The 12,732-nt window shown below is 38.2% G+C and overlaps 1 protein-coding gene across 1 annotated transcript in view; it reads right to left on the minus strand.

Annotated features, from left to right (window-relative positions):
• Positions 1-2,429: 2,429 nt before the first annotated feature.
• loxhd1b (lipoxygenase homology PLAT domains 1b) overlaps positions 2,430-12,732 on the minus strand; it is a 28,187-nt gene continuing 17,884 nt past the window's right edge. Inside the window, exons 28-43 of the mRNA XM_042421196.1 lie at positions 10,565-10,746; positions 10,370-10,486; positions 9,993-10,155; positions 9,157-9,311; positions 8,866-9,075; positions 8,625-8,751; positions 7,979-8,187; positions 7,563-7,748; positions 7,331-7,458; positions 7,128-7,245; positions 5,987-6,164; positions 5,420-5,605; positions 4,307-4,477; positions 4,032-4,164; positions 3,611-3,766; positions 2,430-3,504 (exon numbers count right to left, since the gene is read on the minus strand). Coding sequence (XP_042277130.1) covers positions 3,024-3,504; positions 3,611-3,766; positions 4,032-4,164; positions 4,307-4,477; positions 5,420-5,605; positions 5,987-6,164; positions 7,128-7,245; positions 7,331-7,458; positions 7,563-7,748; positions 7,979-8,187; positions 8,625-8,751; positions 8,866-9,075; positions 9,157-9,311; positions 9,993-10,155; positions 10,370-10,486; positions 10,565-10,746 — 2,900 coding nt within the window. The 3' untranslated portion in view covers positions 2,430-3,023. The remainder of the gene's footprint in view (positions 3,505-3,610; positions 3,767-4,031; positions 4,165-4,306; positions 4,478-5,419; positions 5,606-5,986; positions 6,165-7,127; positions 7,246-7,330; positions 7,459-7,562; positions 7,749-7,978; positions 8,188-8,624; positions 8,752-8,865; positions 9,076-9,156; positions 9,312-9,992; positions 10,156-10,369; positions 10,487-10,564; positions 10,747-12,732) is intronic.

The following is a 12,732-nucleotide window of genomic DNA, read 5'->3' on the forward strand; positions in this document are numbered from 1 at the left end:
GGTTCTTCTTGTCCTAGATTTTGTGTTTCTATTCAGTTCCAAGTATTTTCATGCTTCCTTGTGTATTATTGGAGGGTAACTTGACTGTTTGTGTTGCGTTTTTATTTTCTCTTTATGTATGAAACCTCCATCCAAAAAACTACAGATGGATGAAAATGGAGGTTTGCTAGTTCACATAGAATGCTGTGATTAAAGATGCCTTAAGTATTTAACAATCATTATTTATTACTAACTGTAGCTAGCTAGCTATTGTGGTGGAATATTTAATGTCTCTATCTCATAACTTTGCAATTTAATCAATATATTTATTTAAAATAACACAAAATATTAAAAAAAAGGATACCTCATTATGCATTGGTCGGTGGGGATGCTTTTGCATGCCGTCTGTGTTTTCTTTTTCAAAGGAGAAAAAAAGAAACTTGTTGAAAAATTGACTGGGTTTGTTCCCAACACATTTTCTAGCCAGCATGGTGCTGTTGATCTGGATTACATTCCATTCATTTCATCTCTTGATTTTATCTTTTCAACTGTTTTTTTTTTGTTGTTTCTTTTAAACACAGTCCCTGCTTTGGTCCAAAGTTAGACGACAGGGTACAGCCCTCTCTTTTTTTTTTGTCTTAGTACAGTTAGCTCGCTTTTGTTATGATACTGCTTTATTTCCCATATTCAGTCATATTTGATTTTATATATTTTTTTGTTTTAATTTGACCATGTTCATGATATTCCATCATATCTGGATCTCAATTTAATGCTTATTATTTTAGGACCCACATAATGAGCGGTATTATTTGTTCTTATGTATTGCTGGCAATTGCTTTGTGTGGGATTTTGGGAAGTATCTAACATGCTAACTTGAGCCATTGATCTTATTGAGCAAATTTCTGGTGTACTGTGGTTATACAATATAGATAGCGTGTTTTACACCTGGGTATAAGCTAACTACGTTTTCGGTGTGCATTTCTTATTAATACTCTACTAATCCTGCAAATTATTATAACATGGATTGGAATGAAGCTGGCTGGTCTTACTATTATTATTATTATTATTATTATTATTATTTCATTTCGTGCTCTCACTGGCCTTACCCCATGTCCTCCACAGTGTACCCCATTACTCCAGAGCGAACTGGACAGTAGCCATAGTATTAACTCAAGCTCATGAACCGGAATGAACAGTAGAACTTAAAGCACAAGCTTTTTAATGCATGTCCTTCTCAGGTTTTCCTATGTGTATGTGGGAGTAGCTCTGTAGATGTGTTTAATATGATGCTGTACCTTCTTGAATATTTCAGATGTTTCTTTGCTGCTGAAAAAATGTTGATTATTAACCTGCCAGTGAAAAAGGGAAGTGGCCATCTTTGTACAACACACTGCTGTTTTGCTGTAACCGCGCAATGTTTTATGATCTTGAGTATTTTATAGAAAAGTAGAAGTATGTATCAATAATATGAAAGCAATAGCTAAATCATAATGAAGAATAACATGATCAGTGAATATTGTGGAAAATCTTTAGATTCACTTTGGGTGGATTTTGTACTGTATTTATTACTAATGATGATGCAAAAAGTTGCATAGCTTAACCCAAACTGTTCTGTCTCTTTTTTATTTATTGTCTTGTATATGATCTTTTTGTATGTGTTTTTCAAATAAACTGCCTAAAATGCTGAGAACAAATCTAATGTACAGTGTTTTTTGGTGCTTGCTGTATTTATTTACCATAAAAATACATGAACTCTGTACACCGTTCTGTACACACATCTATCACATGTCTGTCCTTCTTGGAAGAGGGATCTCTCCTCTGTTGCTCTTCCTGAAGTTTCTCCCATTTTTTTTCACTGTTAAAGGTTTTTTTTATGGAATTTTTCCTTATCTGATCGAGGGTCTAAGGATAGAGGATGATATACTGCTGTACAGATTGTAAAGCCCCCTAAAGGAAAACTTGATTTGTGACATTGGGGTATACAAATAAAAACTGACTTGACTGGAGAAAAAACTGTAGAGTTGTCAATTTGAATTACATATTATGGCTGATATTAGCTTGTAGCAGATATACAGTATATGTATCATCATATATGTCGGCTGGTAAACTGCAGCACAAACAAAGACATGTTTCGGGTTCATAAACAGTGTCCTTGTCCTACTTAGTACATGTATTGGTCATAATTACAAACAAATTTAAAGGATCCTTATCAAAAATGTTTGTTAAAAAAATAATAAATCATTATTGTTAGCCTAAAAGATTCCAGACATGTTCCCAAACAAATCATGTACACTTGAGGTCAGACTGCAGCTTGGAAATCATAATTTTATTACTAAATAAACTTGGAAGGCTGTCATTATTTTCCCCAGAAACAACATGTCAATATGTCAAGTATAAATATAAAATCTGAGTATTTTCGTCCCAATTCATGTTCAAATAATGTGGGAATATATTACAGAATAACAGTGTAATTTTGGGTCATTAAAGCACATTTACTAATGCTAATCTGTCTGGTTTACATTTCTCTCAGCCATTTTCCAATGCATGCTTTCTAAAATACAAATATTTAAAAAAGAAAACTGCTCAAAAGTAGCAACAAAAAGAAATATTCCAAGTACAAATGACATGATGTTTTTTTGGGGACTGTTTCCTGGCTTCCTTTTTCATCCTGAGGGTGTCAGGTGATTGACACTAAGCAGAGTATAACATGATGTGCATTATGATCTGAAAACACTTAATAGATGAAACAGAAAAAGAAGATGAAATAAAGACTAAATGTTTGTTGTGTTGGATTATCTATTTTAGACAATTTTCAGGCCTGTGGAGGTTAATTTTCTCACGTACAGGTTGGTAGCAAATGGCTTTTTTTAATGAAATTAGAAGAGGGGCAACCAAAACAGTTGGCATAAACTTAAAAAACTCCTTTCAACTTGACAAAGTTACATTCAGGTCTCAAAGCTCATCTAGCATGCTGTAAAAAAAGAGGTGACAAAAAAGTCTCTAAAGGAAATGCTCACCCGCTCTTTGTTTCCAACGACCTGCTCCTAATACCTCGGGTAGAGCACTCGCTGAATCTGCCCGTCGGCTTTTTGAGTGTCCAGCCACTTCCCACACTGGAAGATGGTTGTGACTGAGTTGGCTGTGTTGGTCACTTCAACACACTCTAAATACCACCCACAGTTGGAGCGGGTGTTGTCGTGCTCCACTTTGATCCTCAGCAGCTCCCCGAGGTCCAGCATCTCAAGTACAAAGCAGTCCGTTTGCCCACGTTCAAAAAGGTTGCGGAACTTCTGCCGTAGATGACGCCTCCCTGAGTCACCGTTGACGCCATAGATGGTGATGAAAACGTTGGCGTCTGTACCGGCCCCTTTGACGTCCCCGGTGATGATGATGATCTCATACTTGACAGGCACCAGGTTACGGACTTTGCTCGCAAAGCTCTCAATGGACTTGTAGCACTCAAATGTCAGGAACTGGTCCTTCTTGGCTGCCAGAGGGATTTGTGCATTACAGTGGAAGAAATACCTAAACATGAGGGGAAGGCTTGGAGTCACATCAACACCATCAACGTGACATTTTGTATTTTATTATTTTATATAACATAATGTAGGTTGTGTGAGATTTCACTGACTTGTTTCCCAGCTCCTTCTCTGTCACCACCACCTCCATGATGTGCCAGAAAGCTTCATTCTTCACCTTCTTGCCGTCTTTCGTTATGTGGCCGAGGCAGATGCCGGCAATCTCTCCCACGTGCTTGGACGAAAACTCGAACGTGCCAGTGGCACCACTGTGAAAGGACAAAAAGTTAGAACTGCTAGCAGAGTGTGTGTTTGAACAGCGAACAATGAAATTCACTGGTCTGCCAGAGAGTTTTTCTTTTGTGCGTCTCATGGGATTAGCTCTCCTGAGAACAGAGACTCGGAGGACAGAAAGCGAAGCTACAAGATAAAAGAGGGTAGGAAAACAAAACGTGAAAGAGAGGAGATTATGTTAGGCCACATAAGAGGTTTTTACCATCAGCTGAGGCACCTAGACTCTCTTTGAAGACCTACCATAAGAACTTATTTTTCTTATTCTCCAGAACAAACTCCTTGGAACGGGCTTTCCTTCCTTCCAACACAATCCAGGCGTTTTCAGTGGTGGAAGCATCGTCTGTGTTAGCAGTTGTTGTGGCAATTTCATATTCTGTGGCAGTGCAGAGACAGAGATAGTCGCATTATTGTCATTTCACATCTGGCAAATGGCTATAATTAGCTGCAAGCAGCTATTATACACACGACAATTATAGAGCTTGTAATTATGCCCACAGACTTCCATATTTACTAACGGGTTTTGTCACTGAGGTCTATTGAATCGTTGTTGGCACAGGCCAGCTCCCTCATGATCTGCCTGTCGTCTTCGCTTTTAGCCAACCAGCGGTCGCAGGGGAACCTAAAGGTCTGGTCCATGGCCTCATCTTTCACATCAATGTACTCCAAGTGCCAACCTGGAGCTGGGCCTATTTACAGCAGAGGTGACAAATTCCATTATTGTTTTAATGCTTGTGTACACACATGATGTGTCTTGTTCTGTTTCACCTTTTAACAGCCTGATGATAAAAATATTCTGTGTATGTAAGCCTGCATTGCAGCTCTCAAATGCAAACGTTCATACATATATCAAATTGGTTGAGATGTTCCTGTCTACATCTTAATGTGACAAAAAGATTAGATTCTGGTTTTAAATCCAAATCCTTTATTCAAGTGGAAACATTGCAGGTAGAAACTTAGAAACAGGTGCAAACTTTGGATATTGTATTTGATTCACAACTTTAACTTAACTTTTAAAATTTAATTTGGCCCATGTCAGATTAAATTAGAAACAATTTGACAACAGAAGCAAAATTATTTATGAGTGCAATGTAGAGCTGTAATGATTAATTGATTGATTGATTAGTTGGCAACCAGTAAATTAATTTCCAACTATTTTGATAATCAATTAATTGTTTGGAGTCATTCTTTAAGACAAAAAGTCAAAATTCTCTGATGTGAATATTTTCTGGTTTCTATGATAATAAATTGAATATATTTGATTTGTGGACTGTTGATCAGGACAAAACAAAACATTTCAGGATGTCATCTTGGACTTTGGGAAACTGATCGAGATTTTTCATATTTTTTTGACATTTTATAGACCAAACAATTAATCAATTAATTGAGAAAATAATCAAAAGATTAATCAATCATGAAAATAATTAGTGCATTCGTGATTCTCCCTGATATTATAACATTTTTTGCTGACCACACAAACAAGCTCAACGCACCCAACAAAAAGCCAAATTGTCACCATCAGTCTGATAATTCATCAAAGTCTAAATCATTTTAATTCTGCTGTTTTAGGGAACAAAAATCCCTTCAAAGTGAATCTGTTATTCTGCTCTGATACCAGCTTTGCTCCTCACCTTTGTTATCATGCCAGACTCTGACTTTTGACAGCTCGCCCAGACTGAGCATGTCAGGGAATCTGAACACATCTTTCATTTTACGCTCAAACTTGTTCCGGTTGGTGCTCTCTTTCAGAGGCAGCGTCCCAGTATCCCCGTACTCCCCGAACACCATCACAAACACATTGGCGTCAGTGCCGGCAACTGCAACATCAGAGGCAGTTAAACAATGAAAAGAGATCTTTAGATTAAACTAAAGTGGATATATCAATCAGTAGTGATATCATTGTTCATTTTAAGCACCCTGAGAGCTTACATAAGTAATAGATGTATTTTGTGCCTCATTTATAAGTATGTTTGTATATGTAAAATGCCTAAAGAGGCTATTCATTGCTCTTTGTTTTAGACACAAGGGATACAAGACAAATCAGAGGGATCAAGAGATGATTAACAGGACAGGAAAGCAGAAAAACAACAAAGTATTCTCCTTTTTTTTCAGACTAAATCGATTCTTGAGTGTGTTACTATAGTAGCTGAGGCAGCGACGGTCACATGACCATACTGCACAAAACTCATGTGACCCACATCCGACATCACTGGTCTGGACTTGGATGATGTAAGTCGTGTTCTCCACCATCTCCTCCTCATCCACCACAGCTGCCAGCTCGCACACTTTGGTCCTCTTTGGCCCTTTAGTCTTGGACAGCCAGTTCTCATAGGTGAAAACATACACTTCCTCTGTGATCAGGTTCCGCATCAGGATCTGAAAGAATTTATTAAAAAGGCTTACCATGCAATCATGACAATACACATGTTTGAATGCAAAAACTACAAGTCTTCTTGGTGAATATCACTGTTAAGTCGCAGCAGATGATATAATGGAAGCAGATCAGCATCAGTCATTTTTAGAGCTGAAAGATTTGAGGAAAATATTGCAATTTTTAGGACCAGTATTGTGATTGCTATTTAAATTCCCTGTGGAGTCCCCTAGTAGCACTATGGAGCGTTTTTTATGAGTGGGCCCGCATTTTGTTTGCCTCCTGCACACATATGAGGACATATATGCACATGAGTGATGCAATACACAGTCCTATCAGTCGTTTCACACTATTCCACTGATCTACAGGTGGCTGTAATGCGCAGAGAAACACAGCAATGTACCAGCAAAGGCAGAGAAGAAGGAGACTGCAAGCTTGTAAACATGGGTGTTAACAATGCAGGATTTAAAATACTGTTGCTGTTGTCAGATGGTATGTTTTATGAGGAAGGTCTGTTTACAAGAAAACTCCAAAGGGCATCTTTAAAATCTAACATTAAGCCTGTATTTGTGGCTTAGAAAGTATTAAAAAAGATATGATTGTACCAAACATAGTCACATATTTATCTTGTTTCTACATGAATAGAATCAGATAAAATAATGCAGTTGCTCTTTGCATTTTGCTTGGGATGAACAATCAGTAGTTTTTATATCAAATTCACCATTTGAAATGCTGTTATTTTCAAATTGCAGCAGCAGTGATTTTATATAATTAATGTTTTAACAAGCTGTACGTGAAATTTAAGTGAAAAATTTCACTGTTGATTTCACTGGTGTTTCACTAGATACAACCTTAATTTTAGCTTTATTGCCACTGCAAATATTTTTTTTATCATACTTTCTTACATACATAGGTATTACCAAAGATGGTGACCCCATAGATAGTTTCCCTAGTAGTCTTTATGTTACCCTGTCCAGAAACCAATCTGGACGACTCCCAGTGCCATCAATCCGAACTCTGATCTTCTTCAGAGGAGCAATGTCATCTATCTCCAGGCTGAATGTGTCCTCTTGGCCTCTTTCAAACCTACATGGAAACAATGTATGTATGTTAGAGATGTTGTCTTAATAAAAAGTAATCAGTGCAATTAGGGAGTCATTGGAAGACCAACCTGTCTTCATTTTTGGGCAGCAGCATTTCCTCTGTGCTCCCATTGGCTCCATACACCGTCAGGAAAATGTTGGTATCAGTGCCTGCATACTGAGTGTCACCTGTGACAACCGTGGCTGAATAAACAACCTACAACACAAGTAATACAGACACGGTGGAGACAAATTCAGTTTTTATGTAACGCATTCACTGAACGTTTTCCAAGGTATCATATTTTCAGTGCTGTGACTCACTTTGCGGATAATGTTGATCGTGCTGGAGTCCAGCACGTTGAACAGTCTGGCAGTCAGACCATCTCCCCTGTCTTTAGCCAGCCAGCACTTACATGGAAAGATGTACTTGATACCTTTGGTTGGCACGGCAACCGACAGCTCATCCACCAACCAGCAGCTCTCTGGTGTGACACCGTTATGGCCGAGCTGAGGAAGAGACGGAGAGAGGAGACAGAGAAAGTGGGGGGAAGGTAGAGCTGGGAATTGATATATCATTTGATTTTATTTGATCTAGGTACCAGAAGGCACTGCTAGAATTAATTATTGCTGAGCTAGAATGGCTTAATTTAAATTTTTAACATCAGTGCATCTGAGGAGGCAGCAGAAAGGGAGACAGTTTCACAGATTTAGCAACAGAGACAGTCCCAGATTCTCACTTCCACACGCTTGATCTCTCCTACGTCAGTTCCATAACACACAAAATGGTCCATGGTGCCAGCTGTGAAGGATTTCTTTCCCTCTGGCGGGTCCAACCATAATCGTTCTGTCTCGACTTCGCCGGGGCCAATGATGATGACATAGACCCTGGCTGTGGTGCTGCTATCATGGTCAATCCCCGTTGACAAAGTGAAGTGATAGGGGATGACTGGGTGAGAGAAAAAGGGGTTTTTATTTGATTTCAGTTCATTTTAAAAAGAATTCATTCATTAAAATTTGTGCTTTTGCTCGTGATTTTATGCTCGCAGGGTGTTTAGATTTTACTTGTACTGATGGTTTTGCTACTTTACCTTAAGTAAGTGGTTTTACATTGTTCCAGTATGTTTATAACTATGGTACATAAAAGCATAATGTTCTTGAACCTTTGCTCTGTTTATGTAAAATACAGGCTAGTTTTATTTCTTCAGGGCTCTAAAAAAGTGTTAAAATAAAAAAACAGGAGAATCCCTCCTTTGTCGTAAGTAGTCATTGCTTCTGTTGAAGCGGAGACACATGTCAAAAAGGTTTGAAACCACTGCACTAAATGATGGAAAAGATGACTAGCATATTCCACCTGGAGAAACAGGAATATTTCTGTGGTCTTACTTGGACCTTCTTCCACCACTGCCACCTTTTTCTTCTTTTTCTTCTTGTTGGCATTTCTATCCAGCCCCAGTTTGGCCTGAGCAATCTTCTTGGAATTTGGGTCAGTGTTTCTTTCACCCTCGTAGCCCTAAACCAGACACAATAAGACAAATAATTGACACATTTCCTTCTCGTAAGACATCAAACAAGAAGAGCAAAGTTTTATGACACTCTTTCTCACCATAACCCAAATTTAACAAACCTTGACAAAGAAGGTCCTCGCTAAGCGTTTGTCCTCTTTCTTTGTCGACAGCCAGCGCTCACACAGGAACATGTACACCTCCTCTGCTTCCACATCCAGCACCTCCACCTGGTCGAGGTACCAGTCGGCTCCTGTCATGGAGTTGTCGTGACGAATGTGTATCTTGAACACTTGGCCCAGGTCCACAGCCTCGATGGTGAACTTGTCCACCTGAGAGACAGAGAGATTATAACACACTGTGATACCATTTAGACACTAACAGTGTGTGACATCGCACCTTCCCTCACATACCTCTCCTCTCTCAAATTTGTTCTTGTTGTTCTCAGATTTGGCGAGTTTGCGCTCTCCAGTGTCTCCCAGGTCTCCGTAGATGGTGAGAAAGACGTTGGCATCAGTTCCTGCTCCATACATATCACCTGTCCGCACAGACACCTGGTATGAGTGAGCTGTGATGGAAGAACAAAGTCAATAATGAATTATAGAAGCTTCCAATACAACAAGATTTGTGTGTGTTAATGCAGAATATAAATGTATAAATGAATGACTTCTTCTACCTATTGGACACCAAAACCCCACAGAACTTGAGATCTATTTTATGTGAAAAATTTACATTTGAAAATGATTACAGCCACAATATTCAATAGAGCTGCAACTAATTATTGTTCATTATCGATTAATCTGCTGATTATTTAGTCAATTAATTGAGTAATTGCTAAGTCTACTCATGTCAAAAAATTGTGAAAATGTCCACCACAGTTTCCTTAGAGTCCAAGGTGACATCTTAAAATATCTTTTTTTGTCAGAAACTCAAGGATATTCAGTTTAATATCATGTAAGAAAAAGAAAAGCAGCAAATCCTCATATTCCCCATATAAAAGAAGGGGATGTTTGCCATTTTTGCTTTAAACAATCCCTTAAAATCAAAATAGTTCTGAATTTATTTTTTTTCAATCATCTAATCCATTAATAGACTCAGCTCTGTCATGCAATTTTCCATTTTAAACATCTGAAGAAACAGTTATGTGTTTAAAACCATGAACATGCTGCCCATACATTAATGAACCCCTTTAGAATTATGTTGGGCTATCTCAAGCCCTGGATCCACATTGCAATCAGGGTAAACCTACTTTCCAAAGCGTCCTCCACCTCTGTTTCGGTCCTCTTCAGCGTCCCATCCCTGAGCAGTTTCTCTGTGATGATGTCAGAGGGGACCAGCTCCCTCACTGTCTCCCCATCGTCTTCAGATTTGGCGAGCCAGCACTCACACGGGAAAATGGTTGTCTCTGAACCCTGTCATTAAACACAGATGAATCCCCAAACTTGGGCCCAGCTGTGCCTTTGTAACACTAAGGGCAAGTATATCTGACTATAAGAGGTGTGTGAGCCAAAGGGTGTTAAATTATTCATCTTTTAATAATTTAATGAGGGCACAGAGAAGGAAACTCACAATGATGCACTTATCTATGTAGGTGTAATCTGTGCGGGAAAAGTGGATTTTTACTACCTTTCCTTTCCTGAGCTGGCGTCTGATCTCCACCCTGTCGAGGTGCCATCCTGGGTTGGTGCCCCTGTTGTCATGTCCTATCCTGATCTTCTCTATAATGTCACCGACATCTTCCAACTGGGAGAAGACAACGCATTGTTTACAGAGCTGCTGCCACCGTCTTAAAGGATTTACAGCCCAAATCCACATACTCACCTCCACAATAAACATGTCCTCAGCTCCCCTCTCAAAGTACAGCCGTCTCTCTCTCTTGTTGACACACAGGTGTTTCTGCTGCGTGCAGACTCCCTTCCGGCCGTACAAAACTATGAACACATCGGCGTCCGTTCCAGCGGCAAACACATCACTGGTGTATATCTTTATCTCATACGGCACAACTGGAAAATCAAAGGACGAGGTGACAATTGTTTTTTACAAGTATGATGGAAGATGTTAAAGGATAGGTTCAGAGTTGCCTTTAAGCAATTGTAAGGTGCCCATATAAATACTGAAACAGGTTTTTCCCGCTGTAATCATTCTCTCTGTTCATACTGACCATTATAAGATCCCTTCCTGTTGTGTTTTTCAGTGTGAGCAATGACAAAGGCAATGACAAGGACAAAATCCACAGTCCATGTTCTGTGCAAAAGATGTATTCCATAGTTTATCTGAGACTAATATGAGGCTTCAGCTGTCACTTGTTACTATCCTTCCACTGTAGTTCAACAGGAAAACAAAGAGAGAATTTTCTACTAAAAAGACATAAACTTGGAAGATATCCATTGATGTGACTATTTTGTGTGGCCAAAGCCTTATATGAGGTTCAGATAAACTTTTAAATGGGCACCTGACAATTGTTAAAAATAACAACAACAACAACAACAACAACAACAATAACAATGATAATAATAATAATAATAATAATAATAATAATAATAATAATCTAAACAACTTTACTTAGACAGCACTTTTAAAAACAAAGTTGCAAAGGGCTTTACATGGATAAAACATTTAAGTTTTGCAATTAAGCAGTTAAATCAGACAATTAAAATAAAACAGAATAAAATACTGCAGTATGAGTTTTTAAAAAAACTATAAAACAATAGAAGTAATAAAATAGATATGACATGTTGGAAATAAAACATTGTGGTAACAATTAAATCAAAGCCTTTAAGTTTTAAGAAGTGATGTAAAAGATGTCACTGATTCTGCAGCCTCAGATCTTCAGGCAGGGACTTTTGCAGTCAGAGACCCTGACTGTAAAAGTCCAGTCACCTTTAGTCTTGAGCTGTGACTTAGGAACAGCCAGAGGGGCCGTACCTGCCGATCTGAGGCTGCGCTCTGGGTTGTAGGAGAGTAATAAGTCAGCAATGTAGCCATGAAGTGCTTTAAAGCTGATCAGTAAAATCTTAAAATCAACACTAAAACTGACTGGTAACCAGTGAAGAGAGGCTAAAACAAGAGTGATATTATCTTGTCTTCTAGGATTTTGTAAAAGCTGTGCAACTGCGTTTTGTACCAGCTGAATACAGCCAATTACAATGATCCAACTGAGACGAAATGAAGGCATGTATCACCTTCTCATGATCAGGTCAAGAGAGGAAAAACTTGATTTTTGAGATGCTCCTCAGTTGATAAAAACACAACTGAACAACTTTTGTAACTTGCTTGAGGTCACTGTCAAATATTACCCCTGTGGTTTCTGGCTGCAGGTTTGACATTTGTAGACAGGGAGCCAAGATGTTTCTGTAACATCTGTGTGGACTTTAAAAGGATTATTTCTGATTTGTTTTCATTTAGCTGGAGAAAGTTTTGGGACATCAAGTTCTTTATTTCTGACAGACAAGATAATAAATGACGAAAGTTGCCTTCTTCACCAGTCTTTAATGGCACATAAATTTGCATATAGACAGACTTGGAAAATTGTGAATCTATCCTTTAAGGGATATACACCATTTAATAATTTGGTGTTTCATAGTCACACTCTCATATACAGATGTGGAAAGTAACTAAGTACAATTACTCAAATACTCTACTGAAGTTCAGTTTTTGAGGTAATTCACAATTTTACATAAAGAAAAAACTCGTATCTTTGCTCCACTATTTTATTTGATGATGACACTTATAAGTAACTGTGACTAGGTATTACATGCAAAACATATTTTAGTCTCATAAGATACATTGATACAAATGAAACTTGCACCTGTGATTGATATGTGATAAGCAATTAGTTGCTTGATAGCAAAATCAATTGTCTGTATTATTAAAATAATGTAAATTATTCTCTCTTTAGATGAGTCAATAACAATTTTATTTTATGTAATTATTGCATTGATTACGGTTAATTAGATGATGATGAAAACCTGCTGTAGAAGGCAGAGTTT

The sequence above is a fragment of the Thunnus maccoyii genome, chromosome 9 (assembly GCF_910596095.1).
Source record: "Thunnus maccoyii chromosome 9, fThuMac1.1, whole genome shotgun sequence".
Classification (NCBI taxonomy): domain Eukaryota; kingdom Metazoa; phylum Chordata; class Actinopteri; order Scombriformes; family Scombridae; genus Thunnus; species Thunnus maccoyii.